Source organism: Bos grunniens, chromosome 24 (assembly GCF_055505025.1).
Source record: "Bos grunniens cultivar Pamir isolate PY7600 chromosome 24, Bosgru_T2T1.0, whole genome shotgun sequence".
Lineage (NCBI taxonomy): Eukaryota > Metazoa > Chordata > Mammalia > Artiodactyla > Bovidae > Bos > Bos grunniens.
The window spans coordinates 27,555,365-27,582,391 of NC_141188.1; the positions used below are offsets into that span (position 1 = coordinate 27,555,365).

At 39.0% G+C, this 27,027-nt stretch overlaps 1 protein-coding gene across 2 annotated transcripts in view; it reads left to right on the plus strand.

Moving 5' to 3' along the window:
- The first annotated feature begins 3,039 nt into the window (after positions 1-3,039).
- The window catches only part of DSC1 (desmocollin 1), a 36,295-nt gene continuing 12,307 nt past the window's right edge, over positions 3,040-27,027 (plus strand). For both annotated transcript variants that reach the window (XM_086372888.1, XM_086372887.1), the window contains exons 1-11: positions 3,040-4,097; positions 6,414-6,498; positions 8,364-8,563; positions 9,958-10,074; positions 11,799-11,954; positions 15,627-15,771; positions 17,519-17,685; positions 18,115-18,249; positions 22,205-22,390; positions 24,437-24,699; positions 25,108-25,250. In XM_086372888.1, coding sequence (XP_086229014.1) covers positions 4,035-4,097; positions 6,414-6,498; positions 8,364-8,563; positions 9,958-10,074; positions 11,799-11,954; positions 15,627-15,771; positions 17,519-17,685; positions 18,115-18,249; positions 22,205-22,390; positions 24,437-24,699; positions 25,108-25,250 — 1,660 coding nt within the window. In that variant the 5' untranslated portion in view covers positions 3,040-4,034. The remainder of the gene's footprint in view (positions 4,098-6,413; positions 6,499-8,363; positions 8,564-9,957; positions 10,075-11,798; positions 11,955-15,626; positions 15,772-17,518; positions 17,686-18,114; positions 18,250-22,204; positions 22,391-24,436; positions 24,700-25,107; positions 25,251-27,027) is intronic.

Sequence of the window (27,027 nt, forward strand, 5' to 3'; positions counted from 1 at the left end):
ATTCTGTCAGATTATAAAAAAAAAAATCTTTAACTTTTCCTTTCTCTGAAGCATGGAGATTAAACTGTACCTTTTTTTTTCCTTTTGAGGTAGAAATAGAAGTAACAAGAGCAAGAAGACTAATTTCAAGTATATGTTTGTGTTAGTTTTTCAGTCATGTCCAACTTGTGATCCCATAGTCACGACCCCATGGTCTGTAGCCCACCAGGCTCCTCTGTCCATGGGATTCTCCAGGCAAGAATACTGGAGTGGGTACCCATTCCCTTCTCCAAGGGGTCCTCCTGAAACAGGGATTGAATCTGGGTCTCCTGCATTACAGGCAGATGCTTTACCACCTGAGCCACCAGGGAAGCTCAATTTCAAGTATAAACATTTGTAAGGTAAGTAGTTGAATAGCCATTTTACTTTGCCTATAGAAAGACCCCACAAAAGAGGCCAGATGCCCACAGTATTCTAGAATAATTGACTACAATTAAGAGGTGTAGCATATAACTGCTTCTGAATATATTTCACTGGTTTCAAACTGGCTTATCATTCAACAAGACAGAATTCTCACATTCCTGACCATCATTTTCTGCCCATTTTCAGTATATTGATATATATTTATTATCAGAATAGCAAGAAAGAGTGAAGGAGTAGCACCTTGGTGACGGTCAGACCCGAGTTCACATGTTTACTTCTCCTTTTTCTCTGGGTTAATGGGCAGAGGTTGGTTACTTCCTTTCTCATGGTGTCATTACCTAAAAGGAGCCCTCATTGGGCTGTTTGGGAGGATTTAGTGAAATGCCTGTCAGTGGTTTCTTATTCTTGCTGCTGCTGCTACTAAGTTGCTTCAGTCGTGTCCGACTCTATGCGACCCTATGGACAGCAGCCCACCAGGCTCTAGGCAAGAATACTGGAGTGGGTTTCCGTTTCCTTCTCCCTCTGATTCTTAGTAGTGGCTAATTAAATATGAATTTAAGTTTCCTTTTGATGCTCCAAATTAAACAATTACCATATGAAAATATTTACCCTCCTTTCCCAACTTCCATTGCTGCTGTGGGTGTGCAATTGATACTGACTGGTATTGAACTCATTGAGTTATGATGGGAGAAATGATGCTAAAGTTGCCATTGCCGGAGTCATTAGTGTTTAAAAAAACTAAGCTTGATGGGAAAATGTACTTTTAGGCAAGAATGTCCTGCATGTAATGTACAAGTAATTTGGATGAATGGAGTGATTTTTAAAAAGAGTTGGTCTTAGATTATAGGTGTTCTCAAATAAAGATATTCAAGGGAAAACATCTCTACATGAGTAATAAAAAGAATGCAATAAGAAGAGAATTGATATTTTATATTCCAATGGTATTTTTCACAGAAAGAGAAAAAGCAGTCCTAAAATTTGTATGGAACCACATAAGGCCCAAAAGAGCCAAAGCAGTCTTGAGAAACAATAAAATCGGAGACACTGTGGGACCTGATTTCAAACTCTATCACAGAGCTATCATAATCAAAATAGTGTGGTATTGCACTCGGATAGTGGCTGCAGGAGCAGAGTGGAGCAGTTGCAGCAGCAGCTGAGCTAAAGACCCAGCATGTCTGGTCAGCTGGATCTGGATCCAGTGGTGCAGTGAGCAAGGCTTGACCGCTCGAGCGGTGCAGGTCCGTGTACCCATGGAGTTGCCAGTGAAGGGGGCGTCTCCCCAGACCCACCTGCCAGGCTTGGAGAGGCCAGAGGCCCAGGCACACAGGGGTGGGTGTCAACCTCAGGGTTTCTCGAGTGAACCTTTAATTAAGTGTGCCAAGGGAGGACGATGTTAGCCAATGGGTGCTACCTCCTCAAGGAGGGAGAGGAGGACCCCGACCATGATGCACTCTATCAGAAGTACTGCCTAACATTATTTTTTAGAAAATAGTATGATATCGGCATGAAAACAGACAGATCAATGGAACAGAATAGAGAGCCCAGAAATAAACCTACAGTTAATGTGGTCAATTGATTTACAACAAAGGAGCTAAGCATATACAATGGGGAAAAGAGTTTCCCCAATAAATGGTGCTAGAAAAACTGGACAGCCAAATGCAAAAACAAATGAGACAGGACCACAATATTCCACCACACACAAAAACTCAGAATGACTAAGACTTGAAGATAGGACCTGGAAGCATAAAGCTCCTAAAAGAAAACAAAGGGGATAAGCTCCTTGAAATAAATATTGGCCATGATTTTTTGAATCTAATCCAAAAGCAAAAACAACAAAATCAAATACTAACATAAGCAAGTGGGACTATATAAACTAAAAAACTTCTTCACAACAAGGGAAAATATCAACAGAATGAAAAGACAATCTATTAAATGGGAGAAAATAATTGCAAATCATATATTTGATAATGGGCTAATATCAAAACATGTAAAGAACTCATGCAACTCAATAGCAGAAAAGCAAACGATCTAGTATAAAAATGGACAGAAGATCTGAATAGACATTTCTCTAGAGGATACACAGAGATTGGTCAGTAGGTACATGCAGAGATACTTAATATCACTGATCAACAGTGAAATGCTAATCAAAACCACAATGAGATATCACCTCATTCCTATTAGAGTGGCTATCATCAAAAAGATTAGAAATAATAAGTGTTAGTGTGGATGTGGAGAAAAGGAACACTTCTGCACTGCTGATGGGAATGTAAATTGGTACCACCACTATGAAAAGCAGTATGGAGGTTCCTCAAAAAATTAAAAATAGAACTACCATATCCAGTTATTCCACTTCTGGGTATTTATCCAAGGAAAATGAAAACACTACTTTGAAAAGATATATGCAACCCCTTGTTCTTTGAAGCATTGTTTACAATAGACGAGATATAGAATCAACCTGGATTCCATTGATCAAGTCTCCATCAATGAACGAGTGGATAAAGAAATTGTGGTGTGTATATATACAATGGAATATTATTCATGCGACAACATGAATGGACCTGGAGGGCATTATGCTAAATGAAATAAATAGGACAGAGAAAGGCAAATGCCCATGATCTTACTTTCATGTGGAATCTAAGAAAAAAAATAAATAGATGGAAAGCTAAGCTCATAGATACAGAGAACAGATTGGTGGTTTAGAAGAGAAGCGGGAGGTGGGAAATGGTGGAAGAAATGGGTGAACTCGGGGTTTTTTGTTTTTGTTTCTTCCAGTTTAAATAAATAGAATTAAAAAAAAATTGAAGACTGCAATAAGAAAATTATATCTCATTCACTTACTGTTATAACATCAATATACACTGTAGTAAATTCCTCTGACAGAGAATCAAACCAGTGTGCAGTCGATAATAAGGAGCAGACACAGTGCCATCTGCAAAGTTGCTGCTGTGGACTGCGGCGCTTGGTCTCTAGCAGAACGGCTTTGCTGTGTGTGACAGACTACACCTAAATGCTTAGATGGGGAGATAACGCCTGATGTATGTGATTCCACATGCCTGTGTATCCCTGATTTGCCAAGGGTGGTTGAGAAGGCATCGCTTCTTTGCATGGAATTCGTGCACAATCTATGTTTGTGCCCAGGGGCAAGACGGGTTAATAAGGCTAGGAAGGAGGGGAGGACGTGGGAGTGGGTAATAACTGGGGAGGACTTCAGAGCATTGACCTGGGGGGAAGGGCGGAGGGCCGAGGATGGAGGGTGTTCCCTGTTGCTTCTGCCGATGTGTCAAGTGGCAGGAGAAATTTTGAAAGCCGTGAGGAGGAGCCAGTGGCTGCGTTTGGGGGTGTTTTGTACCCCACCCTCCCCAGTTGTAGGAAAACCTCTTTCCATTCCGAGGTAACTGAATTGAAGGACGAAGACTGACCCGGGAATAGGAGGAAAGCAATTGTCCCATTGCTCCCTCTCCTGTCATTTCTCCCGTTTGCCTGCTGACTTTTCTCCAAAGTTCATCCGCGCCAAAGTGGCAACAGGTTACCCTGCCCAGGTGCCAGCTGTGGGGAATCTGCCGAAGCCGCCCTGTGTATTCCAAGCTGCCCTGTTATCCAGTCACCATCCCTGAGCATCAGGACCACTTCTGATGGCTGTGGCCTCTGCCGCCCCAGGGAGCATCTTCTGGAAGCAGCTCCTATTCTCTCTCCTGGTGAGTAACAAGCAAAGGATTAGGGAGTCTATGCATGTTACTCGGTGCTGCCTTCCTTCAGGTTGGGCTTGAAAGAGAGGAGGGCGGGAGTGGAAGGCAGAGAAGGGAGACTGGAAGAACAGGAGCAGAGCTGAGTAAAATTCAAGGAAGCACAGAGACTTGTGACCCAGGACGGCTGGTGTTTGGTTTGCTTTTCAAGTTTCCACCGCCAGGCTGTTCATTTTTCAAGGGAATCCCCTGTTCAGTCTTGCTGGGGTGTTTTTCTAAGGAGCAATAGGATGAATTCACTCCTCAGGCATTTGGCCTGGAAAGTTCTGAGGTTTGCTTTTGCTACTAGTCACTAAAGAAGCTGTACTTGTTTCACCTGCTTAGTTCCCCTGAGCTTCGAGAAGAGGAAAAGGAGTCTGGATGAAGATGTGAAATATCCAGGATTCACTTCATTTTAGCCAGAAAGGACTGAGAGAAGGGCAGAGCTCTTAGTTCAAGGAAGGCGTTTAACTGGGGAAAAAATAATAATAAAGAAAAATGTGACATTCATTGATAAAATACAGGAACTTGACTTCCACTTATGTTTTTTGTAACTGTGTATTTAGGTACTAATTTTTTTCTTTGGCGGGGGTTAGGAAGAGGGGAGTTGTCCCATATCTACATCTGGCATTTCTGAGCACTGAATTTCTTTCTTGTTTTCATTTTCATAAAATATTTTAGCTTCAAATTATATTTTCAGTATTTAAAGATTTTATTGTATCAGGGTAAATATTTTCTCTGTATAAACAGTACACTAGGGGACTTCCCTGGTGGTCGAGTGGCTGAGGCTCGATGCTCCCAATGCAGGGCCCAGGTTCAGTTCCTATATCAGGGAACTAGATTCCCGCAGCTAAGAGTTCTCATGCCTCAGCTAAGATCCCGTGACTAAAACCCAGCACGGCCAAATAAATGAATCAAAAAAAAAAAAAAAACACTAAGTGGGGTTAATGGTCATATGCTCATCCTATAATTGTCTGGGGGTATGTGTAGGGGGAGAACAGAGATCTTTAGTTAGTATTATTAGTTAGGTAAAATGAAGGGAAAGCTTTCTAAGATATTCACCCAGATTTCTTTTACTTTTGGTCTCTGCTTTGCCCAGTACCCTTTGGTTAGCCCACTGCCCATCCATTCCTTATGCCATGATGCCTAAAAATGAGTCTGACCCCAGCTTCCTCCAAATAACTAAGCTGCTTGTTTAGTTTGAAGACTGGGATATAGTATGTCTTAGAGATCTGCATTGGCTCTGTCTGTGAGGCAGAACCAATGAAGTGGGGACCCTAGGGCAGGAAGGAAAACTGATGGAGGTATGAGAGGATATGTAGATGTATCCTCTGAGAATAATGTGTGACTATATAGTATAGATGTGTAGGTCTATGAATCTATGTGTGTAGATACTCATATCTATTTCTAATTATAAAATGCTCTTCCACGTTATATACTTAGACCATTATTAATATAATTTTTTATATACAGAAAGTTCTTTAGGTATATTTTTGTACATTCCCTGACATTAGAAATGAAAATATTAAGAAGTTAAGTACGTAGTAAAAAGACCCATTTTTAAAAAAGAGGTTATTTAATTTAAAGCCAGAATACAAATACAACTTTTTAAATTCCAGTTTTTGGTGTTATCTAACAGAGTTATTGTAAAATTACAGACTATTTAAATAGGCCTACATGATATAGCCAATAGACTTGAGTTGAGTTAGAAAAGAAATGTACATCCATAGTATAGCTGATGGTTTTCTTTCCTTCTCTCAAATAATGGGTCCCCTAACTCTAGAAGGGCTTCCCTTGTGGCTCAACTGGCAAAGAATCTGCCTGCAATTCGGGAGATGTGGATTTGATCCCTGGGTTGGGAATATCCCCTGGAGAAGGGAAAGGCTACACTCCAGTATTCTGGCCTGGAGAAGTCCATGTGGTTGCAAAGAGTTGGATGCAACTGAGTGACTTTTCCTGAGAAATCAGAATGACATTTACAAATGACCCTAGAGATGATAAACTCTACATATAAAGTCAATAGTTTGTAACTCATTTTCTTGAAATGATGCAATACAATTCAGGTTCTAAGAACTCTGTTCATTTTAATTTTTTCATTGCTACTAAATGACTGTTGGGTTCCTAAAGCCATTTTCTTTGCTGTTTCCTTTTAAAATGAATATGAAAAATATTGAAAGATTAGAAGATTAATTTGTTATTGAAATTCACAATATTTTTATCAGTAAGACAAAACTGTAATGTGAAAGCTTCTGATCAAATGTAACTCCTGATTTTTTTCTTTCTTTTGAGGTTTTAATATTATTTTGCGATGCTTGTCAGAAAATTTCTCTTCAAGTTCCTTCTCATCTTCGGGCTGAAGCACTTGTAGGCAAAGGTGAGAAAGGATGTAAAGAATTTCATAGTTTTAACTGCTACACTTAGCTTTCGGCTGTTCAAGCCATACGGTAGTCATTTTGGCATTAAAATTTGACTTGAAAGATAAACAACTTGTTTTTTGGTTGTGGTTAGAAACAATTAAAGCACCAAGTTAGTTGTGTACTTTTCTTGCTAGGAAAATTAGCAAATATCAGAAGGCTAAATTATCTTAGTTTAGTACAAACAAAGCACCAAAATGAGAAATGTGTTTTAATTTCCTATGACTGATCTGCTGCCAAAATCGCCAAACCAGCATTCTTTCATTGATTAGATAGAAAACAGACATGACAAAATTGAAGTGCCCCCAAAGAAAATTTATGCTGGAGATTGATTACAAAGACCAGGTGCCCAGCAAGAATTTGTGTGATCTATTTTACAGAAAAGCTTCCGAAAGTCAAATAAAATGTTAAGTAGTTTTACTGTTGGAGAAGGCAATGGCACCCCACTCCAGTACTCTTGCCTGGAAAATCCCATGGATGGAGGAGCCTGGTGGGCTGCCGTCCATGGGGTTGCTAGGAGTCGGACACGACTGAGCGACTTCACTTTCACTTTTCACTTTCATGCATTGGGGAAAGAAATGGCAATCCACTCCAGTGTTCTTGCCTGGAAAATCCCAGGGTTGGGGGAGCCTAGTGGGCTGCAGTCTCTGGGGTCGCACAGAGTCGGACATGACTGAAGCGACTTAGCAGCAGCAGCAACAGTCTTACTATCACAGCCAGGCTTTCCTGGTGGCTCAGCGGTAAAGAATCTGCCTGCCAATGCAGGAGACGCAAGAGAATGTGGGTTCAGTCCCTGGATTGGGACGATCTCCTGGAGAAGGAATTGACAACCCACTCTAGTATTCTTGCCTGGGAAATCCCATGGACAGAGGAGCCTAGTGGGCTATAATCATGGGGTTATAAAGAGTCAGACACAATTGAGTACCTGAGGATGCATACACACACTGTCACAGCTATATCTGAGGCATGACTTGGTTGTTCTAAGTCCAGGAGTAACATCCCTTTCATCAATATTTTTCACTAGCCTTAAGTTTACAACTAGAAAAACACATCTCATATACAGAAGTGGTATTTTTTCCAAGACAGACAATGCTTTGCCCAGTGTTTGGAGGTTTTAAATTAATCCCCTTTTCTTTCAAAAGTACTGAAAGGATATACAGCCTACACTCTAAAGACACAAAGTAAATATGATAAATATTGGGTTAGCCACAGAGTTCATTGGGGTTTCTTCTGTAACAGCCTATGGAAAAATCTGAATGAACTTTTTAGCCAATCCAATATATTAAATATGAATCTGCAAAGGAAATATTTTGATACAACCACTAAGCATAATTAAGCATGGAGTTTATTAAGCTTCCAAAAGATTTTATAGAAGTAGTACTTGCAATATTACTGAGAAATATTATTCAAGTATAGGACAGTTTTCTAATTTTTTTGCAAGACAGTTTTATTAATAACCATCATAGATGATTACAAAGAAGTTCAAAATCTGACATTATGCAGTTAGTTTAACTACATGTAATAGAGAAGGATGCATTTGTGCATAATAATGAGTTAAAGTGGAAACAATAAATCCAGTGACATTAAAAATATTTTATATCTATTCATAAATTAATTGCTAATGAAATCAGTGGAGACAGCAACTCCATCAATTTAATTATTTAATTTTTATGACCTATAAGTTTTAGAAGAGTAAGTACTCCACACCCCTAGCGTAACCTCCCTCTTTTTGCTTCTCCCACATTAACTAGAGGTTGTCATTCCTGTAAAACTTGTTCTATCCTTGTTTCACTTTACAAATAACTGTGATATTTCTTCCCTGCAGTGAATCTGAAGGAGTGTCTCCAGTCGGCCAGCCTAATCCTGTCAAGTGATCCTGACTTCAGGATTCTAGAAGATGGCTCCATTTACACAACACATGACCTTGTTTTGTCTTCTGGAAAGAGTTTTTCGATTTTGCTCTCAGACAGTCAGGGACAGGGGCAGAAGGAGATAGAAATCATACTGGAAGCAGGAGGAAAGAAGGTATATTAGACAAGACTTAAATGGCAACCCACTCCAGTGTTCTTGCCTGGAGAATCCCAGGGACCGGGGAGCCGGTGGGCTGCTGTCTATGGGGTCGCACAGAGTCGGACACGACTGAAGCAACTTGGCAGCAGCAGCAGCAAGCACAATAATCTGCTCACCAGAGCCCTTCATCTATTTCCATCCTTGTTAAAATTCTTGTTCTTGAATACTCACTTTTTTTCTATTCCATTTATAACAAACATATGTAAAAACTAGACTGCTTTAATGAGTCATAGAGTGATTTACAAGTGGTGTAAAAATGAACAGCTCTGTAGCCAGGGAACGAAGGCAGAATATCAAAGGTTTCAGGTGATGTTCTGAGGTGTGGCAACAAGAGTGACCTACCTGCAGAACAAGGCAGGGCAGGTCTAAGACTCACTGAAGATTGATCCTGGCTGGAGGCGTGACACTCCACCCTGAATGGCTTTCCCTCAAGTGACTGTGGGTTTGAGTCTCTAAAGAAAAGATGAGAAGGTCTCCAGTTTATTCCTATCTTAACAGAACATTTTACAAGGTCCTTCCCTTCAGAGAATGCTGTATGGCCAGTCCACAGGATTGGTTTGAATGTTCTGACTCTAAGCTAGTCTTCTTGCAGGGAGTGGTGGTGCTTAGGAAGTGAGAAGGGAGAAGGTTCCTGGAATTCATATAAATCTCACTTTAAACAAATTATGCACAACGAATTTGGTCTTACAAGATAATTTATTAATAAGTGATTTGATTTATAAGGAAAATTTTCAGCTCAATTCCTTTTGACTGTAAGAATCTTCATCAAATTTAGAATATGCTTACATATTACATATCCTTTACATTTGTTTAACATTTAGACTTAATGTTCTATAATAACATAACATTAACATAAGCCTTAATGTAACATAAGGCTTATACAATATTATTTTATATCCAAATTGTAAAGAGTCTCCATATGAAATAAAATATGCTGGAACACACACTGTGTGTCTTTATATAGGTATACAAATATATACATTTTCAAGTTAGCTAGTATTTTAGCAAATTCTGGTTGTACCACTCTTTGTGGAATAAAATCAAGTCTTTATTTTTTGGATTATTTCTTTTTAGTGGGTCAGTATTTCTTCAGATAGTATCTTTCATCAAAACCCTATAAAGTTCTGGTTGGTTAGGTGATAAGTGATTAAAACAGGAAATAGGTGAAACTGGTTTTGTGTGTGTATGTGTGTGTGTGTTACTAACAAAAAAAGAGAAATTGGGCATTATCCATAAAATTGTTATGTGCAACTGTTACCTATTTTCTTCATGTTACTGTTTATGTGAAAAATCACTGGATCTAGAATGATAAGCAATGCTGTATTTTTTTCACCTCTCATCCAATGCAGGTTCCTAAGAGACATATGAAAGACGCAGTCCTCAGGCGAAGCAAGAGGCGATGGGCGCCTATTCCGTGTTCGCTGATGGAGAACTCACTAGGTCCATTTCCACAGCATGTGCAGCAGGTATATGTCATTTTATTTGATGTTATATATGTTAGCTTTGTTTCTTTGTTTTTAGAACTTTCCATTTGAGTTGAATCAGGGTTTTAACCTGTTGGTACTAATAAGGACCACCTATTTATGAGAACTAGGGTCCTATAGAAGACAGTTTGAATTTTATCACTTCCCTCCAAAAGTCATATTTTAGCATTAGAAACAAGTTGTATATTTTGAGTTTCTGATTCTTTTAGGTCTGCATCCAGATTCTCTCAAATATCTTGCCAGAATTTAGCATTCACATACAGAGGACATGCCTACAGGTTTTGCATAATTCAATTCTCTCTTTCATTAGCACTTACCCTCACAAAAAAAGGCCAATATATCTGTTTTCCAAAAAGTAGTGTTACTGCCACTTAACTTAGGCCAATTTTCAGTTCAGTTCAGTTCAGTTCAGTTCAATTCAGTTGCTCAGTTTTGTCCAACTCTTTGCGACCCCATGGACTGCAGCACGCCGGGTTTCCCTATCCATCACCAACTCCCGGAGCTTGCTCAAACTCATGTCCATCGAGTCGGTGATGACATCCAACCATTTCATCCTCTGTTGTCCCCTTCTCCTCCTGCCTTTAATCTTTCCTGGCATCAGGGTCTTTCCCAATGAGTCAGTTCTTTGCATCCAGATGGTCAAAGTATTGGAGCTTCAGCTTCAGCATCAGTCCTTCCAATGAAGATTCAGGACTGATTTCCTTTAGAATTGACTGGTTTGATCTCCTTGCATTCCAAGGAATTCTCAAGAGTCTTATCCAACATCACAGTTCAAAGGCAACAATTCTTCAGCACTCAGTTTTCTTTATAGTCCAATTCCCATATCCGTACATGACTACTGGAAAAACCATAGCTTTGACTAGATGGCCAAGTAGTGTCTCTGCTTTTTAATATGCTGTCTAGGTTGGTCATAGCTTTTCTTCCAAGGAGCAAGTGTCTTTTAATTTCATGGCTGTAGTCACCATCTGCAGTGATTTGGAGCCCAAGAAAATCAAGTCTGCCACTAATTCCATTGTCTCCCCATCTATTTGCCGTGAAGTGATGGGACCGGATGCCATGATCTTCAGTTGAAATTGTACAATTCATGATGCATTAACTATGGGAGGAAAGTTGTGTTATTTCCAGTTTTTTAGTCACAAAATTTCCCTTCCAAATAATTCAAAACCACTGAAATCATGGCTGTATACAGGAATAAGAGTAAGTGAATAAGAATAGAAAAAGAATAAATCAGTGCCATGATTTTTCTATACTTATGCAGATAACTTCAAAGACTTTAGTATTCGATAATAAGTGACAGAGTTTGTGGCTTCACACAATGCAGGATATAACTGAAAATTTTAAAATATGGGAGACACTGGGAAAGAAAGAATAGATATGTGGGAAAGAGAGCAAGAAATAAAAAATAAGGGCTTCCCTGGTGGCTCAGTGGTAAAGAATCTGCCTGCCAGTGCAGGAGACCTGGGTTTGATCCCTGGGTTGGGAAGATCCCTGGAGAAGGAAAAGACAACTCAGTCTGGTATTCTTGCCCGAGAAATTCCAAGGACAGGGAAGCCTGTCTGGCTACAGTCTATGGGGTCACAAAAGAGTCAGACACGACTTAGTGACTAAACAACAACAATACTAAATAAACTATCACAAAAGATTAGGTTGAAAGTATTTATCATGATATATTTGCTCTTTTCCTAAACTGTCAATTATTGTTACAGGTTCAGTCTGATGCTGCACAAAACTACACCATCTTTTACTCCATAAGCGGACCAGGGGTAGACAAAGAGCCCTTCAATCTGTTCTTCATAGAAAAAGATACAGGGGATATATTTTGTACAAGAAGCATAGACCGTGAGCAATATCAAGAGTTTCCGGTAAGATGATTGCATCATTAATTCAGATTTATGTTTTTTTATTACTGGTTTAGTATTTTCATGGGGCTTCCCTGGTGGCTCAGAGGTTAAAGTGTCTGTCTGCAGTGTGGGAGACCTGGTTCAATCCCTGGGTGGGGAAGATCCCCTGGAGAAGGAAATGGCAACCCACTCCAGTATTCTTGCCTGGAGAATCCCATGGATGGAGGAGCCTGGTAGGCTGCAGTCCATGGGGTCACAAAGAGTCGGACACGACTGAGCAACTTCACTTTCTTTAGTATTTTGAAGCTATTTATATATATCAGAAGAATCAATGATTTGTCTTAATATTTTAAATATTGTCCATTGGTACAATAGATGAAAAAGGATGATTATTACAAGGGAATAAAAGGGAGGGGGAAGGGAAAATATAAATTTTAAAGGACAGGTTTTGATGTGTATAATCCTGGGACAAGAGCAGTGAATTTTAATGAATTTAAAGTTCTCTATAATAACTTAGCTCTGATCACATGATAATTTTTGAAAAATACTGGTGTTTGGGCCAGTTCCCAGAAATTCCAATTTAATTGTTTCAGGATGAAAGTAAAAGCGTTAGCTGCTCAGTCTTGTCCGACTCTTTACAACACCATGGACTGTAGCCCACCAGGCTCCTCTGTCTGTGGGATTTTTCAGGCAAGAATACTGGAGTGGGTTGCCATTCCCTCCCCCAGGGGACCTTCCCGACCCAGGGATAGAACTGAGTCTCCTGCAATGTAGGTTGATTCTTTACCATCTGAGTCACCAGTTGGAAATTTGTAGTCGATGGTATAAAATTTAAATAATAGTCTTCTAACTTGGCTGAAAATATGACTAATTATAAAATACAATATTCTATTTATACTTAATAGAGCAATATTTAAATATATTATTATTGCTTTCAATATAGAATTATGGGAACTAGCCTACAAAGTCATTAGTTTCATTGAGCTTTTTGAAACTGTTGCTGTAGTAACTATGAAAATATTTATAGTTTCTTTATTATCTGAGCACACGTGAATTATCCTAGGGGTCCAGGCTGTAGTTTAAAGTTAGCTGAATCTCCAGTTTAAATCATCTTTTTTGAGATGCTCAGCACATGAATAGTGAAAAATAAAACTAGAAATCACTACATCTGAAAAATCAGTGGAATGTCAAATAATGATATTTATTTTAAACATTGGGACGTATCATTTTAAACGTAAGAAGTAGATGATCATTTCCATTGAGGAGAAAAACTAGCAAAAAGTAATGTAAATTACAGCAGGATGGACTTAGGTTAGATGGGGAGATGTTTTACTGCCAATGTGATGAGGTACAGAAATTCGTCATAAGTGGTCCTGTAAGGCAGTTTTTACAGAGGGCAAACCCTTGGGGGTAGTTTGTTCTCCTAAAAAAGAAAGATGGATGGTATTATATGCAAAAAGCTGTTTATTGAAGAATTATTCAATGTAAGGCACTGTGCTTTAGTCACACAAGGTGCTTTAGTCACACAAATATTCTTACTCTCAGGCTTCAACTCTGAAAAAAATTGGAAACCAATAGGGACATAAAACAATTATAGAGCTTCCTCTAGCCAAGAGTCTCAAAATGACAGCAGTCGAAAGAGAGAAAAATTACATCAAATATGAAGGGAGAGGGAGGGTTTGATAAGAAGGCTGAAAGTGTGGTGGTGGAGGTGATGATGGTAATGGTGAAGTGGTGATAATACACTGCTGTATCCCTTAGTGTGGAATTTATTAAGATACAGGGATCAGACTGATGGAAACCAAAGTATAAGCTTTATTACTGAAAAAGCCCAGCTGGAGGTTGTTTGGGGAAAAGTGAAAAAGGGAACAGAGGGAACATGGACGGTTATTTCAAAAACTTCTCTTCTAGAGATTAGAAGTGGAAATGTCTTCCCCATCAGGTTAGCATGCGAAGATGAAATATGGCTTTTCAACACAGCAATGAGGATTTTCTGTTACTTTGGTAGATAATGGTGAGATCACAGAAGAGTCTTATTCAGGAATATCATGATTAAAATTGTACTTTATGGAAATGCGTCTGACTCCTGAGAGCTACATAGTTTGGAGAAGGTCAGTTAGGAAAATTATAGGAAATTTGTTGGACATTGGTTGGAAAGTTGGTCGGCCAATACTTTGGCCACCTGATACAAAGAACTGACTCTTTGGAAAAGATCCTGGTGCTGGGAAAGATTGAAGGCAGGAGAAGAAGGGGACGACAGAGGATGAGATGATTGGATGGCATCACCAACTCAATGGACATGAGTTTGAGAAAGCTCCGGCAGTTGGTGATGGATAGGGAAGCCTGGCATACTGCAGTCCATGGGGTTGCAAAGAGTCGGCCATGACTGAGCAACTGAACTGAACTGGTTGGACATGTATGTACAATATAACAGGAAAGTTGATAGGATGCATTTGGGGTCAAATGAGGATGGTGGCTTTGGAAATAGAAAAGAGGAGATGAATAATAAAGAGACACAGAAATGCTGTAATCTCAAGAACTTAGTGCACAGAAATGCTTCACTCTCTAGAGTCTGGCAATTGACTAACATAAGGCTAAAGAGGAAGGGGTTAGATACCTGGGGTTTTAATCTTGGTTCATTGTAGAAAATGGTTACAGTAGGGGAATCAAGAAAGTTAGCTATGGTGAAGAACTGAATTCACACAGAGTTCACTCTGGGCAGCTTTAGTTGTTTCTGTCAGTGGAGAAAATCTGTTTAACTCAACAACCATTTACTAAAGACTGACTATGCATATACTACATAAGAAGAGTTCAAAAATAATCTGATGGTATTTAAAGAGAAAGGGCATTAAATTATTGCATTTGGGGTCAAGATATATCCTTTTGAGATAGAGTTTGGAATGCATATATGATTTTGCTAACACTTTTACTACACAAGAAATACATCTTAAGGATAGAAAAAATGAGAAAATACAGGTAAAGAGAGAAAAGAGCATAATTGAATCACCCAGAAATCATTGATATATATTGTTTATTTCTTAAGTCATTAAATCATGTCCAACTCTTTGCAACCCTATGGACTTAGCCCACCAGGCTCCTCTGTCCATGTGATTTCCCAGGCAAGAATCCTGGCATGGATTGCTATTTTCTTCTCCATATATGTGTATCAGTTCAGTTCAGTTGCTCAGTCGTGTCTGACTCTTTGTGACCCCATGGACTGCAGTATGCCCAGCTTTCCTGTCCATCACCACCCCCAGAGCTTGCTCAGACTCACGTCCATCGAGTTGGTAATACTGTCCAACCATCTCATCCTTTGTTGTCCATATATAAGTCTACAAATAACTAGAATCATATTTTGTACAAACTTTAGGGAAAAAAAAACAACTTGTCATTAGCATGACCTGAGGAAGTCTACATGCATTCTAACAAGGAGAACAGTGCACAGTTAATTCGGGGACCAGAGAAGCCTCATTGAGCTAGAGTGTGGTCTTTGATGGGAAAACGATGAGAAAGGATTGAAGCTGGAGGGCAGGCAGAGACTGTGCAGCTGTGTTGTTTCTCTGTTGCATACATTCTTAGACCTTTGGCAATGATTTTTTTTTTAAGTATTATGACTTTCCCCAACTGCTAACTTCAATTTTGTGCCAAATTTGTTATTTAAGAATCAACTGATGGTGTTCATCTACCTTTCAGATCTATGCCTATGCGACCACTGCAGATGGTTATGCACCTGAGTATCCACTTCCCCTAGTATTCAAAGTTGAAGATGACAATGATAATGCCCCATATTTTGAAAACAAACTGACCGTCTTTACTGTGCCTGAGAATTGCCGAACTGGTAAGTTCATGTTTTAGGAAAATACGAGATATTTTGCTTCAGTTGAATTCTTTATTACTGTTTTAAGCAGGGTTAGGCAAAATATTTTTAAATGTTTGACTTTCAAGGTATTTTACATACGGACTTCCCTGGCAGTCCAGTGGCTAAAACTACATGCTCCCATTGCAGGAAGTCCAGGTTCCATCCCTGGTCAGGGAACTAGATCCCACATGCCACAACTAAAACCCAGTGTGGTTAAATGAATAAATATTTTTAAAAATAATCTACATAAAACTTTGTAGTCTTATAAGATCATAGGCTCTTCAAAGTCAAAGTCTTTGTATTAATTTTCTAGGCACATGTAGAAGGCTGCTAACTGATCCACAAAGTTTCTAACTTTGTTAGATTAATCCACAATGGCAGATAAATGCTTTTTATATTTTCTATTTTGATCATGTGCATAGGTGTCCATGATGTATTTATAAAGCAATAGATCTTTTGAATATTTACAAAGTCACAATACCTTTTCAAGGACTCAAAAATAGATTATGGTATGGAAATGCTGATCAGGCTTATAACATATGTATTCCTTTACTTTGCTTATTTTCCAAACAAATTGAAAAAAAATTTTTTAAACTAGTCTGATGCTCTTAGCAGCCAAGATTGTGACTTCATCAAACCAAAGGGTGTAACAAGTCTAATTTATTCTTAAAAATCACAAGATATGTTCTTAGTGTCTAAGCCTTCTCCATTCTGTTGTCACTCTGTGCCCATACTTTATGTTACTCTCCACAAGAAATGGTTTGCTAAGGTAGCATTACTAATACTCTGATTTCTGAGCCATAAAGCTTGTCCAGATGACACTCAGACTGTTGTGTAATGTTTGTCTCGTATGTATTAGCGATTCAGCACATTTATTAAAATATAAAAGCATGAAACCTTTGTTATCATATGCAAAGCTAGTCTTTTCCTTTAACATTATCAAGTTGAATATAAAGGAAACAAGATATATAGAGAAGGTCTCATCCAGAAATGGTCATGGACTAGATTAGGAGGAAGAATCTGAGCACCCTTGTTCCCAAGGGTGGGGCGGATATTCTTACCTATGTAGAATACAAATCATATCAGTGGTAGCCACCTAATTGAAGTTTCCAAGTAAGGGGAGCTTAAAGCTGTGGGAGAGCATTTAGTCACTTCCCAGTTGGCTCAGTGATAAAAAAGATTTGCCTATCTGAGTAAGAGTTGCAGGGATGTGGATTCAATTCCTGGGTTAGGAAGATCCCCTGGAGGAAAAAATGGCAACCCATTCCAGTACTCTTGCCTGAGAAATGGACAGAGGAGCCTGGAGGGCTACAGCCCATGGGGTCACAGAGTCGGGCATGACTGAGCATGTATGCATGCTTCAGTTCAGTCACTCAATTATGTCCAACTCTTTGTGACCCCACGGACTGCAGCACACCAGGCCTCCCTGTCCATCACCAACTCACGGAGCTTACTCAAACTCATGTCCATCAAGTCAGTGATGCCATCTAACCATCTCATCCTCTGTCATCCCCTTCTCCTCCCGCCTTCAATCTTTCCCAGCATCAGGGTGTTTTGTCATGAGTCAGTTCTTCTCATCAGGTGGCAGGCTTATTTATTGATAAATTAATCAACCTGGGGGTTTTAGGGGAGAATATGCCACAGCCATGCGTTGATTTTATTTTTGTTTGTAATTCAATTAGATCACTACTTTAAGTTGTTGACAACATTGGATTTCTCTAAACAGGAACTTCAGTGGGAAAAGTGACTGCAATAGACCTCGATGAGCCTGACACTCTACATACTCGTCTGAAGTACAAAATCTTGCAGCAAATTCCAAACAATCCAAGACATTTCACCGTACATCCAGACACAGGTGTCATCACCACAACCACACCTTTACTGGATAGAGAAGTAATGAATTGCTTAATTTCTCAATCACTAAACTATATTTAAACTGATCATGAATTCCCAGAGAAGTTACAATAAGGTTCTTGGTGGCCACCTCTCCAAGAATGTTTCCATATAGACTGTGTGTAAATCTTCTCAGGTCTATTCCTTTGTCCCTACAGAGATCTGGGAAGATACAAGGTCTCAGAGATCATTGACTTGGTTTGACGTGTGGATATTAAAATAGCTTTACTTTTTAAAATACTATATCAGAAACACCAGCTTTTCATTGTACTGACTGAAATATCTTTTCTTTATTTGCATTTATGGTGGCTTCTTTTTTTTTAATCAAAAAAGAACGTTTGTGAAAGAATCAAAGCCTGAGAAATGGCTATGAGACTCACAAGTTATGAGAAATATGTGTTCATCAGTGTATCTTTTTATTTCTTCCAGAAATGTGATACGTATAAGTTAATAATGGAAGTTCGAGACATGGGGGGCCAACCTTTTGGTTTATTTAACACAGGAACAATTACTATTTCTCTTGAGGATGAAAATGATAATGCACCATATTTTACAGAAACTTCTGTGAGTATATACATGTATTCATTTATCTAGGTTCATTTACATCTTCAAAGAACAAATCTAGAATCTGGTAGCACCATGAGATTATACATTTTGGTTTTAATAGCTACCATTTACAAATAACATCCACAGAAAAACATGATTTCTGTAGAAATAGTCAGTGCTAGGATGCAAGGAAAATCAGGATGCAAGGAAAATAACTACTCTCTTACAGTTAGTTAGTACAGTTTAGTTGCTCAGTTGTGTCCAATCTTTGCAACCCCATGGACTGCAGCACACCAGGCTTCCCTGTCCATCACCAACTCCTGGAGCTTGCTCAAACTCATGTCCATCAATTTGGTGATGCCATCCAACCATCTCATCCTCTGTCTTCCCTTTCTTCTCCTGTCTTCAATTTTTCCCAGAATCGGGGTTTTTTTCTAATGAATCAGTTATTTGCATCAGGTTCTTAGCCCTGAATTCATTCATATAGTTGGTGTTTCTTGGATACCAAGCTTTGGAATCAAATTCTTTGGATTTAAATTCCTTTTATAGGGTGAAGGAAAAGAGGGCATTTGTCTGTGTTCTTTACACGTCATCTTCATAAGAGAGCAAGGGACTACCTTGTATCTTCTGCTCTGCTGCGAGCTCGATAGTATAGGTTGCCCACTGCCATCTGTACACAGGCTCTGTAGATATGGGTTATATATGAGGACACTTTCACTTAGGAAGTACACAATGCAAGAAATACATTTTGGATGATACTTCTAGAAAATGATTCTTCCTTGAACTTTTCATGAGTAATCTCCACATTTTCATTAATCTATACCAGAATACAAGTCAAAGAAGAGAAAACCTGTAGTGAGAAGCACATTCATGTAATTTTTTACATTAATCCTTGTAATTTATAAGGATATGTTTAATCTTATATTTCATAGGAGGAAATGAAAGTTCAGTTAGGTAACTTGCCCATGCGCTCATACCAAGAGACCATATAAGAGGAATATGTGGGATTCAAATCTATATCTATTATTAAAAAAAAAAAGAATCTAGAGCTATTAGGCTATCATCTTTCTATGAATTTATTTTACATCTCTAGAATGTTCTGATTTACTGCTTTTTTAATGTCCTTTTCTGTAACCATATTTCTTGAGGGAGCTAGGGGAGAGAAATTATGATTTCATTTCTCAAAGAGGGCAAATTTTTTTCCTTAAAGTGTTTGTCTGTGAATTAAAAGTTTAAAAAATACAATTTATAATTATCTTTAAATAACTGAAGTTTTAATATCTTGATAGAAAGCATTTATGTATTTTAAAAAGAGGAGTATTAGACTGTAAATATTGTAAGATCAGATCAGATCAGATCAGTTGCTCAGTCGTGTCCGACTCTTTGTGACCCCATGAATCACAGCACGCCAGGCCTCTCTGTCCATCACCAACTCCCGGAGTACACTCAGACTCACGTCCATCGAGTCAGTGATGCCATCCAGCCATCTCATCCTCTGTCATCCCCTTCTCCTCCTGCCCCCAATCCCTCCCAGCATCACAGTCTTTTCCAATGAGTCAACTCTTCGCATGAGGTGGCCAAAGTACTGGAGTTTCAGCTTTAGCATCATTCCTTCCAAAGAAATCCCAGGGCTGATCTCCTTCAGAATGGACTGGTTGGATCTCCTTGCAGTCCAAGAGACTCTCAAGAGTCTCCTCCAACACCAATGCAGTTCAAAAGCATCAATTCTTTGGCGCTCAGCCTTCTTCACAGTCCAACTCTCACATCCATACATGACCACAGGAAAAACCATAGCCTTGACTAGATGAACCTTTGTTGGCAAAGTAATGTCTCTGCTTTTGAATATGCTATCTAGGTTGGTCATAACTTTCTTTCCAAGGAGTAAGCGTCTTTTAATTTCATGGCTGCAGTCACCATCTGCAGTGATTTTGGAGCCCCCAAAAATAAAGTCTGACACTGTTTCCACTGTTTCCCCATCTATTCCCCATGAAGTGATGGGACCGGATGCCATGATCTTCATTTTCTGAATGTTGAGCTTTAAGCCAACTTTTTCACTCTCCACTTTCACTTTCATCAAGAGGCTTTTGAGTTCTTCTTCACTTTCTGCCATAAGGGTGGTGTCATCTGCATATCTGAGGTTATTGATATTTCTCCCGGCAATCTTGATTCCAGCTTGTTTCTTCCAGTCCAGCGTTTCTCATGATGTACTCTGCATAGAAGTTAAATAAACAGGGTGACAATATACAGCCTTGACGAACTCCTTTTCCTATTTGGAACCAGTTTGTTGCTCCATGTCCAGTTCTAACTGTTGCTTCCTGACCTGCATACAAATTTCTCAAGAGGCAGATCAGGTGGTCTGGAATTCCCATCTCTTTCAGAATTTTCCACAGTTGACTGTGATCCACACAGTCAAAGGCTTTGGCATAGTCAATAAAGCAGAAACAGATGCTTTTCTGGAACTCTCTTGCTTTTTCCATGATCCAGCGGATGTTGGCAATTTGATCTCTGGTTTCTCTGCCTTTTCTAAAACCAGCTTGAACATCAGGAAGTTCACGGTTCACATATTGCTGAAGCCTGGCTTGGAGAATTTTGAGCATTACTTTACTAGTGTGTGAGCTGAGTGCAATTGTGTGGTAGTTTGAGCATTTTTTGGCATTGTCTTTCTTTGGGATTGGAATGAAAACTGACCTTTTCGAGTCCTGTGGCCACTGCTGAGTTTTCCAAATTTGTTGGCATATTGAGTGCAGCACTTTCACAGCATCATCTTTCAGGATTTGGAATAGCTCAACTGGAATTCCATCAGCTCCACTAGCTTTGTTCATAGTGATGCTTTCTAAGGCCCACTTGACTTCACATTCCGGGATGTCTGGCTCTAGGTCAGTGATCACACCATCGTGATTATCTGGGTCGTGAAGATCTTTTTTTGTACAGTTCTTCTGTGTATTCTTGCCATCTCTTCTTAATATCTTCTGCTTCTGTTAGGTCCATACCATTCCTGTCCTTTATGAAGCCCATCTTTGCATGAAATGTTCCTTTGGTATCTCTGATTTTCTTGAAGAGATCTCTAGTCTTTCCCATTCTGTTGTTTTCCTCTATTTCTTTGCATTGATCGCTGAAGAAGGCTTTCTTATCTCTTCTTGCTATTCTTTGGAACTCTGCATTCAGATGTTTATATCTTTGCTTTTCTCCTTTGCTTTTCACTTCTCTTCTTTTCACAGCTATTTGTAAGGCCTCCCCAGACAGCCATTTTGCTTTTAAGGTTCAGACTAAAGCTAGATCTGAGGGCTTGAATTAGAAAAATCACCTCAGTCAGTCAATTCAGTCACTCAGTCGTGTCCGACTCTTTGAGACCACATGGCCTGCAGCACACCAGGCTTCCCTGTCCATCATCAGCTCCCGGAGGTTGCTCAAACTCATGTCCATCGAGTCGGTGGTGACATCCAACCATGTCATCCTCTGTTGTCCCCTTCTCCTCCTGCCTTTAATCTTTCCCAGAATCAGGGTCTTTTCAAATGAGTCAGCTCTTCGCATCAGGTGGCCAAAGTATTGGAGGTTCAGCTTCAGCATCAGTCCTTCCAATGAATATTCAGGACTGATTTCCTTTAGGATGGACTGGTTCGATCTCCTTGCAGTCCAAGGGACTCTTAAGAGTCTTCTCCAACACCACAGGTCAAAAGCATCAATTCTTTGGTGCTCAGTTTCTTTATAGTCCAACTCTCACATCCATACATGACCACTGGAAAACCATAGCTTTGACTAGACATGCCTTCGTTGGTCAGGAAGTTGAAAAGGTAAGGCATGAAGAATGGACAAGATTTGAAACAGCATTATGCGTTAAATGTGTACATCCTTCCCACTGCATGTTTGCACATTTCCATATCACTTTGCTTTCTTTTTCTTTAAATATAACTTTGAGTAGAAAATTACGTCATTAAAACTCTGAATTTATAATAACAATGGGCAATTGTTTCAGTATACTGTAGAAGTAGAAGAAAACAGAATTGATGTTGAAATTTTACGAATGGCGGTGCATGACCATGATTTGCCAAACACGCCGCACTCGAGGGCTGTGTACCAGATCCTACAGGGAAATGAAAATGGAACCTTCAAAATTAGTACAGACCCAAATACAAATGAAGCGGTCTTGTGTGTTGTCAAGGTAAAAAATATTTATATATATATATATGTATATAGTAATTCTTATATGTATATAACTAGAGTTGTTGCAATGCAATGCTGAAATGATTTATATTGTTTCATACATGAGCTTTATTATTATTTTATCCTCCTTTTCTCTTAGACGAAAGAGGTGGTTGGTACAAAACTGACTGTTCTATATATGAGGAAAACCAAGACAGAGAAATATTAAACTGATAGATATTAACCTTAGAAGGGGTCTTAGACACCCACTTATCTAATTCCTTATGAAGTATAAGACAGAGAGAAATGGAAAAATCAATATTGAAATTAACCTCTTGACTTTTCGATTCTCTTCACACTCACATTATAGTTTTACCACTCTACAATATATTTTGTAAGACAGACTATTTACTAAACATTTAGCATCTATTCCCATTATTTCTCCTATATTTGAGGTAACAAGTGTGTTGGGATTTTAAAAATTTAACTGCATTTGCTGGCTCAGAGAATATTCACTTTAACTCAACTTGGTTTCTTTCTGAGACCTTCTACCTGCAATGTTCACTAACTTCTTACAACTTTCCATATTAATTTCTTAGAGACAGTGTATTTTCTTAGAAGGGATATGCATAAATTTTGCCTTCCTCGTGAAATTTTTAGAATATGTCCTTTAATTATAATATTACCTATTCTATCTTTTTTTCTCTATTTCTTTCTTTTTAAAATTTTTGGACCTTTTTTCTGGGTTTGGTTCTCTCTTTTTTTGTATTTTGGTAGATTTAGTCTCTAATTGTTAATTGTTTGTAGATTCTTTCTAGTTATTCACTTCAGGAACAAACAAACCCAAATATAATGTACTTTGAAAAGGTGCTGCTGATAATACAATTATGTCTTTTGATTTAGACGCTCACAGTAACCGCTCCATTATAGCCAAGTCTCATGTCCTAGTGGTCTTATTACGGAGCCCAACTTGGGTCCACTCACTCCTGCATGGTAAAGACAATCTACTGACACTCAATTGTGATAAAGTGCAGCTTTCTTGTAAAGGTTCCAATACAAGGAGAGTGGCTGACTTGTGCTTGAAAACCCCAGACTCCCCTATTGTGCGTGTGTGTTAGTTCCTCAGTCATGTCCGACTCTTTGTGACCCCATGGACTGTAGCCCACCATGCTTCTCTGTTCATGGATTTCTCCAGGCAAGAATACTGGAGTAGGTTGCCATCCCCTTCTCCAGGGGATCTTCCCAACCCAGGGATCAAACCCAGGTCCGCATTGCAGGCAGAATTTTTACTCTCTGAGGCACCAGGGAAGCCCCTAAGGGTTTCAACAAGCCATTTACAAAGGCAAGGTGAGGAAGGAACATTCCAGGTATGTGGTCGGCTTGTGCACAGTGCTCTGATTGGCTGATGGTGAGGTAACAGGAGTTAACAGTATCAGTCTTTAGGTCGGGGGGGCTGTGTTCTCATGGTCATCAAGGAGTTAACATCTTCCATTTGGTGGGCTGGGGGCGGGGTTTCACACCTTTAAAAGAACTCAGCAAGTGTGTGCCAGGTGTCATGCCATTATCTAGGTACTTCAGAAAGAGCTGAAGCAGAGGATATGGGGGACAAGGGCCTGCCCTAGGAAGGCCCCATAGGGTCCTGCTTGGTTACAGTCTATCTAATTATTTTATATACTTAGCTTAGAGGGACTTTTGCTGGTTTAGTTATCACTGTTACCCCATTTGATAAATAATAAAATAATGAGAAACCGCCCATTGAAATTCATTCGAATATTCTGTATTTTTATTCCTATTCAAACTTGTAAAAAAAAAATAATGGAGGAAGGAACTTCCCAAAGGAAAGCAAGAAGAAAAATTGGTTGAATCTTAAAAATAAACAATTTTGCACTTGGTAGTGTTTGTTGCTTATAGGAAGCTGATTATTCATTGTTAATACATGAGCTGCAACTTCCGGTAACATTTTATACATAATGATTCTCCCTTTGGTGCTAAAACTTAGAATCATACTTTTGTCTTCTGTATATAGTGTTAAATATTGACTCATTCAAGTGTGTTTATTGAACAGCCACTGAACTATGAAGTCAATCGCCAAGTTGTCTTGCAAATTGGTGTACTTAACGAAGCACAATTCGCTAAGGCAGTAAACTCAAAAACTACTACGACTATGTGTACTACAATTGTCACTGTTAAAGTTAAAGACCATGATGAGGGCCCTGAGTGCCAGCCACCAGTAAAAGTCATTCAGAGTGAAGACTGCCTCCCCGCAGGCACAGAGCTCCTTGGATACAAAGCAGTGGACCCGGAAAGGGGCACTGGCGAGGGCTTAAGGTAAGATATTTTCAGAATTTTCTTCTTTTTAATTGTGAGGTTCATCCTCACGCTCAGTCGCTCAGTAGTGTCCGACTCTTTATGACCCCATGGACTGTGTAGAGTCTGACTCTTTGTGACCCCATGGACAGTAGCCCACTAGGCTCCTTTGTCCATGGAATTTCTCAGACAAGAATACTGGATAAGGGTGCCATTTCCTCCTCCAGGGGATCTTCCCACCCAGGGATGGAACTCACATCTCCTGCACTGGCAGGCAGATTCTTTACCACTGAGTCACCTGGGAAGCCCCAGTTGTGATTGATGATTGATTTCAGATTTGGGAACATTCTATGTGTTTTTCAGAATGACAGATTTTGGCTTATGTCCACTCTTTGGTTTGAACGTTTACATTTGATTTCTGAAAACTAGGTATAAGAAGATACAAGATGAAGATAACTGGTTTGAAATTAATGAATACACTGGTGACTTGAAAACTGTAAAAGTGCTAGATAGAGAATCAACATTTGTAAAAAACAACCAATACAATGTTTCTGTGATTGCGTTCGATGCAGGTGAGTGCAAGTTTCTAGAAATAAAATATAAATATAGGACATATTTTTAAGGAAATCTTGGAGTTAAATTTGTTTGTTTCCACATCAAAATTTAATACAAACAATAATTGTTTAATTGCAAACAATGGTTGCATCATGATTGCTTAATTTCTTGGCAACCACCCAGTTGAGGTCTCAGTGTATCACTAATTCAAAACTTGGAGGTTTCAGTTTCAAGGTTCATATTATTTGATGTCTGCCATGGACCTAGTGGCATCATCAAGGATCTCTATTGTTTTCAGGATTTTTAGGTTTAGATTATTCTAATTTTATTAGATTATTATCTAATTTTATTCTAATTTTTTTAGATTATTCTGAACTTGCTGGAGGGATTCAACTCCCTAAAACAGATGGGTTCAGATAGGTTTGTTCTGAGTCTTTCTTACTAGGGAATAAAACATTTATCCTATTTCCTAAATAAATGTCCAAACAATGGTTTTTGGAGTCTTTTTTACTGAGATTCGCAGTCATTCTCCAAGTTTAATTCTAGAACCTATCTTGTGAAGAAATGTCCTAAAATAGTGATCTCAAAACCCTTTTGAACATACCCTCCAAGCAGTAAATCATTTTTTAATATGAACCTTTGCAGTGTAAGCTCTGTCAGTTGGTTTCTCTTTTTGCAATGCAAGTGCTTGACTTAAGCTTTGATTGCCATCTCAAATAAACACATTCTTTTTTTTTTTTTTTTTTCAAATAAACACATTCTGAACCACTGAGCTAGATCCAGAACCATGTCAACCCCCTATCCCATCTCCCCAGGCTCCTTTGTTTTGGAGATCTTGGTTGATTTCAATAACTCACTATTTGAGCTGCTTGTTTTTCTCTTCCTGTGCTTTAAATTCTTGCTCTTGTGTCTTAAATTCATCAATAAAGAGTGAGCCTGTGAAACTCAAGGCCCTAGCCTCCACCTCAACTAATATGCTAACATCATAACATACTATGTATACATTATAAAAATAGACCTTAAGAGAAGATTATAAAAAACATAAATAAAAGTTACAATATGGCATTTCATCTCATCAATTATATACTCACTCATTTGGGGTAAATTTCCATAAATGATAAAGATGAGTGAACTTGGGTTTTTATGATAGAGCCTATGTTTTTGACTATCTGTTTAATCCAAGATGGTTGTCATGGTCTATACCTGGGTTGGAAAAGAATTTCCAGACATGAGGTAGAATGAGAGATGAATAAAGTTTATTAGAGTGGGAGAGGCTGTTGGAACAGCAGGCCGGCTCAAGGGAGAACCAACTCTTTTCTTGGGCTAGTAGCTGATTTTTATGGCCTCAAGACAGAGGAAATTCTACTGAAAATGGTGGCATTACGTGATTGGTTAGGATGCTATAGGGTGGGTATTTTACCTAATATGGGGTCAAGGAACTGGCTGGTTTAGATCTAGAGGCCCATGGCAACAGTTGCTATGGGGCTTGGTCAGTTTCAGAGACTTTTGTCCTGTGACGTTGGTGCAGGGTTCCACTCACCTGTGGCCTTGGTATAGAGCTCTACAATGATATGGTTAGCGTATTTTTATACATTGAATGTTCAAAACAAACAAGCTGGTACAACAATGCTGTGGTCTTTTTCTTTTTTTTTGGGCTTTTTCTACAGAATCATTGAATTTCTTTAGCAGGAATGGGCAAGTGAATAAACATGTCAAATCCCATGGAAATAAACAAAAGCTGAAATGGTCCAAAGTCATGAAATGACTTGTTCATTTTATGAAAAATTACTTTTC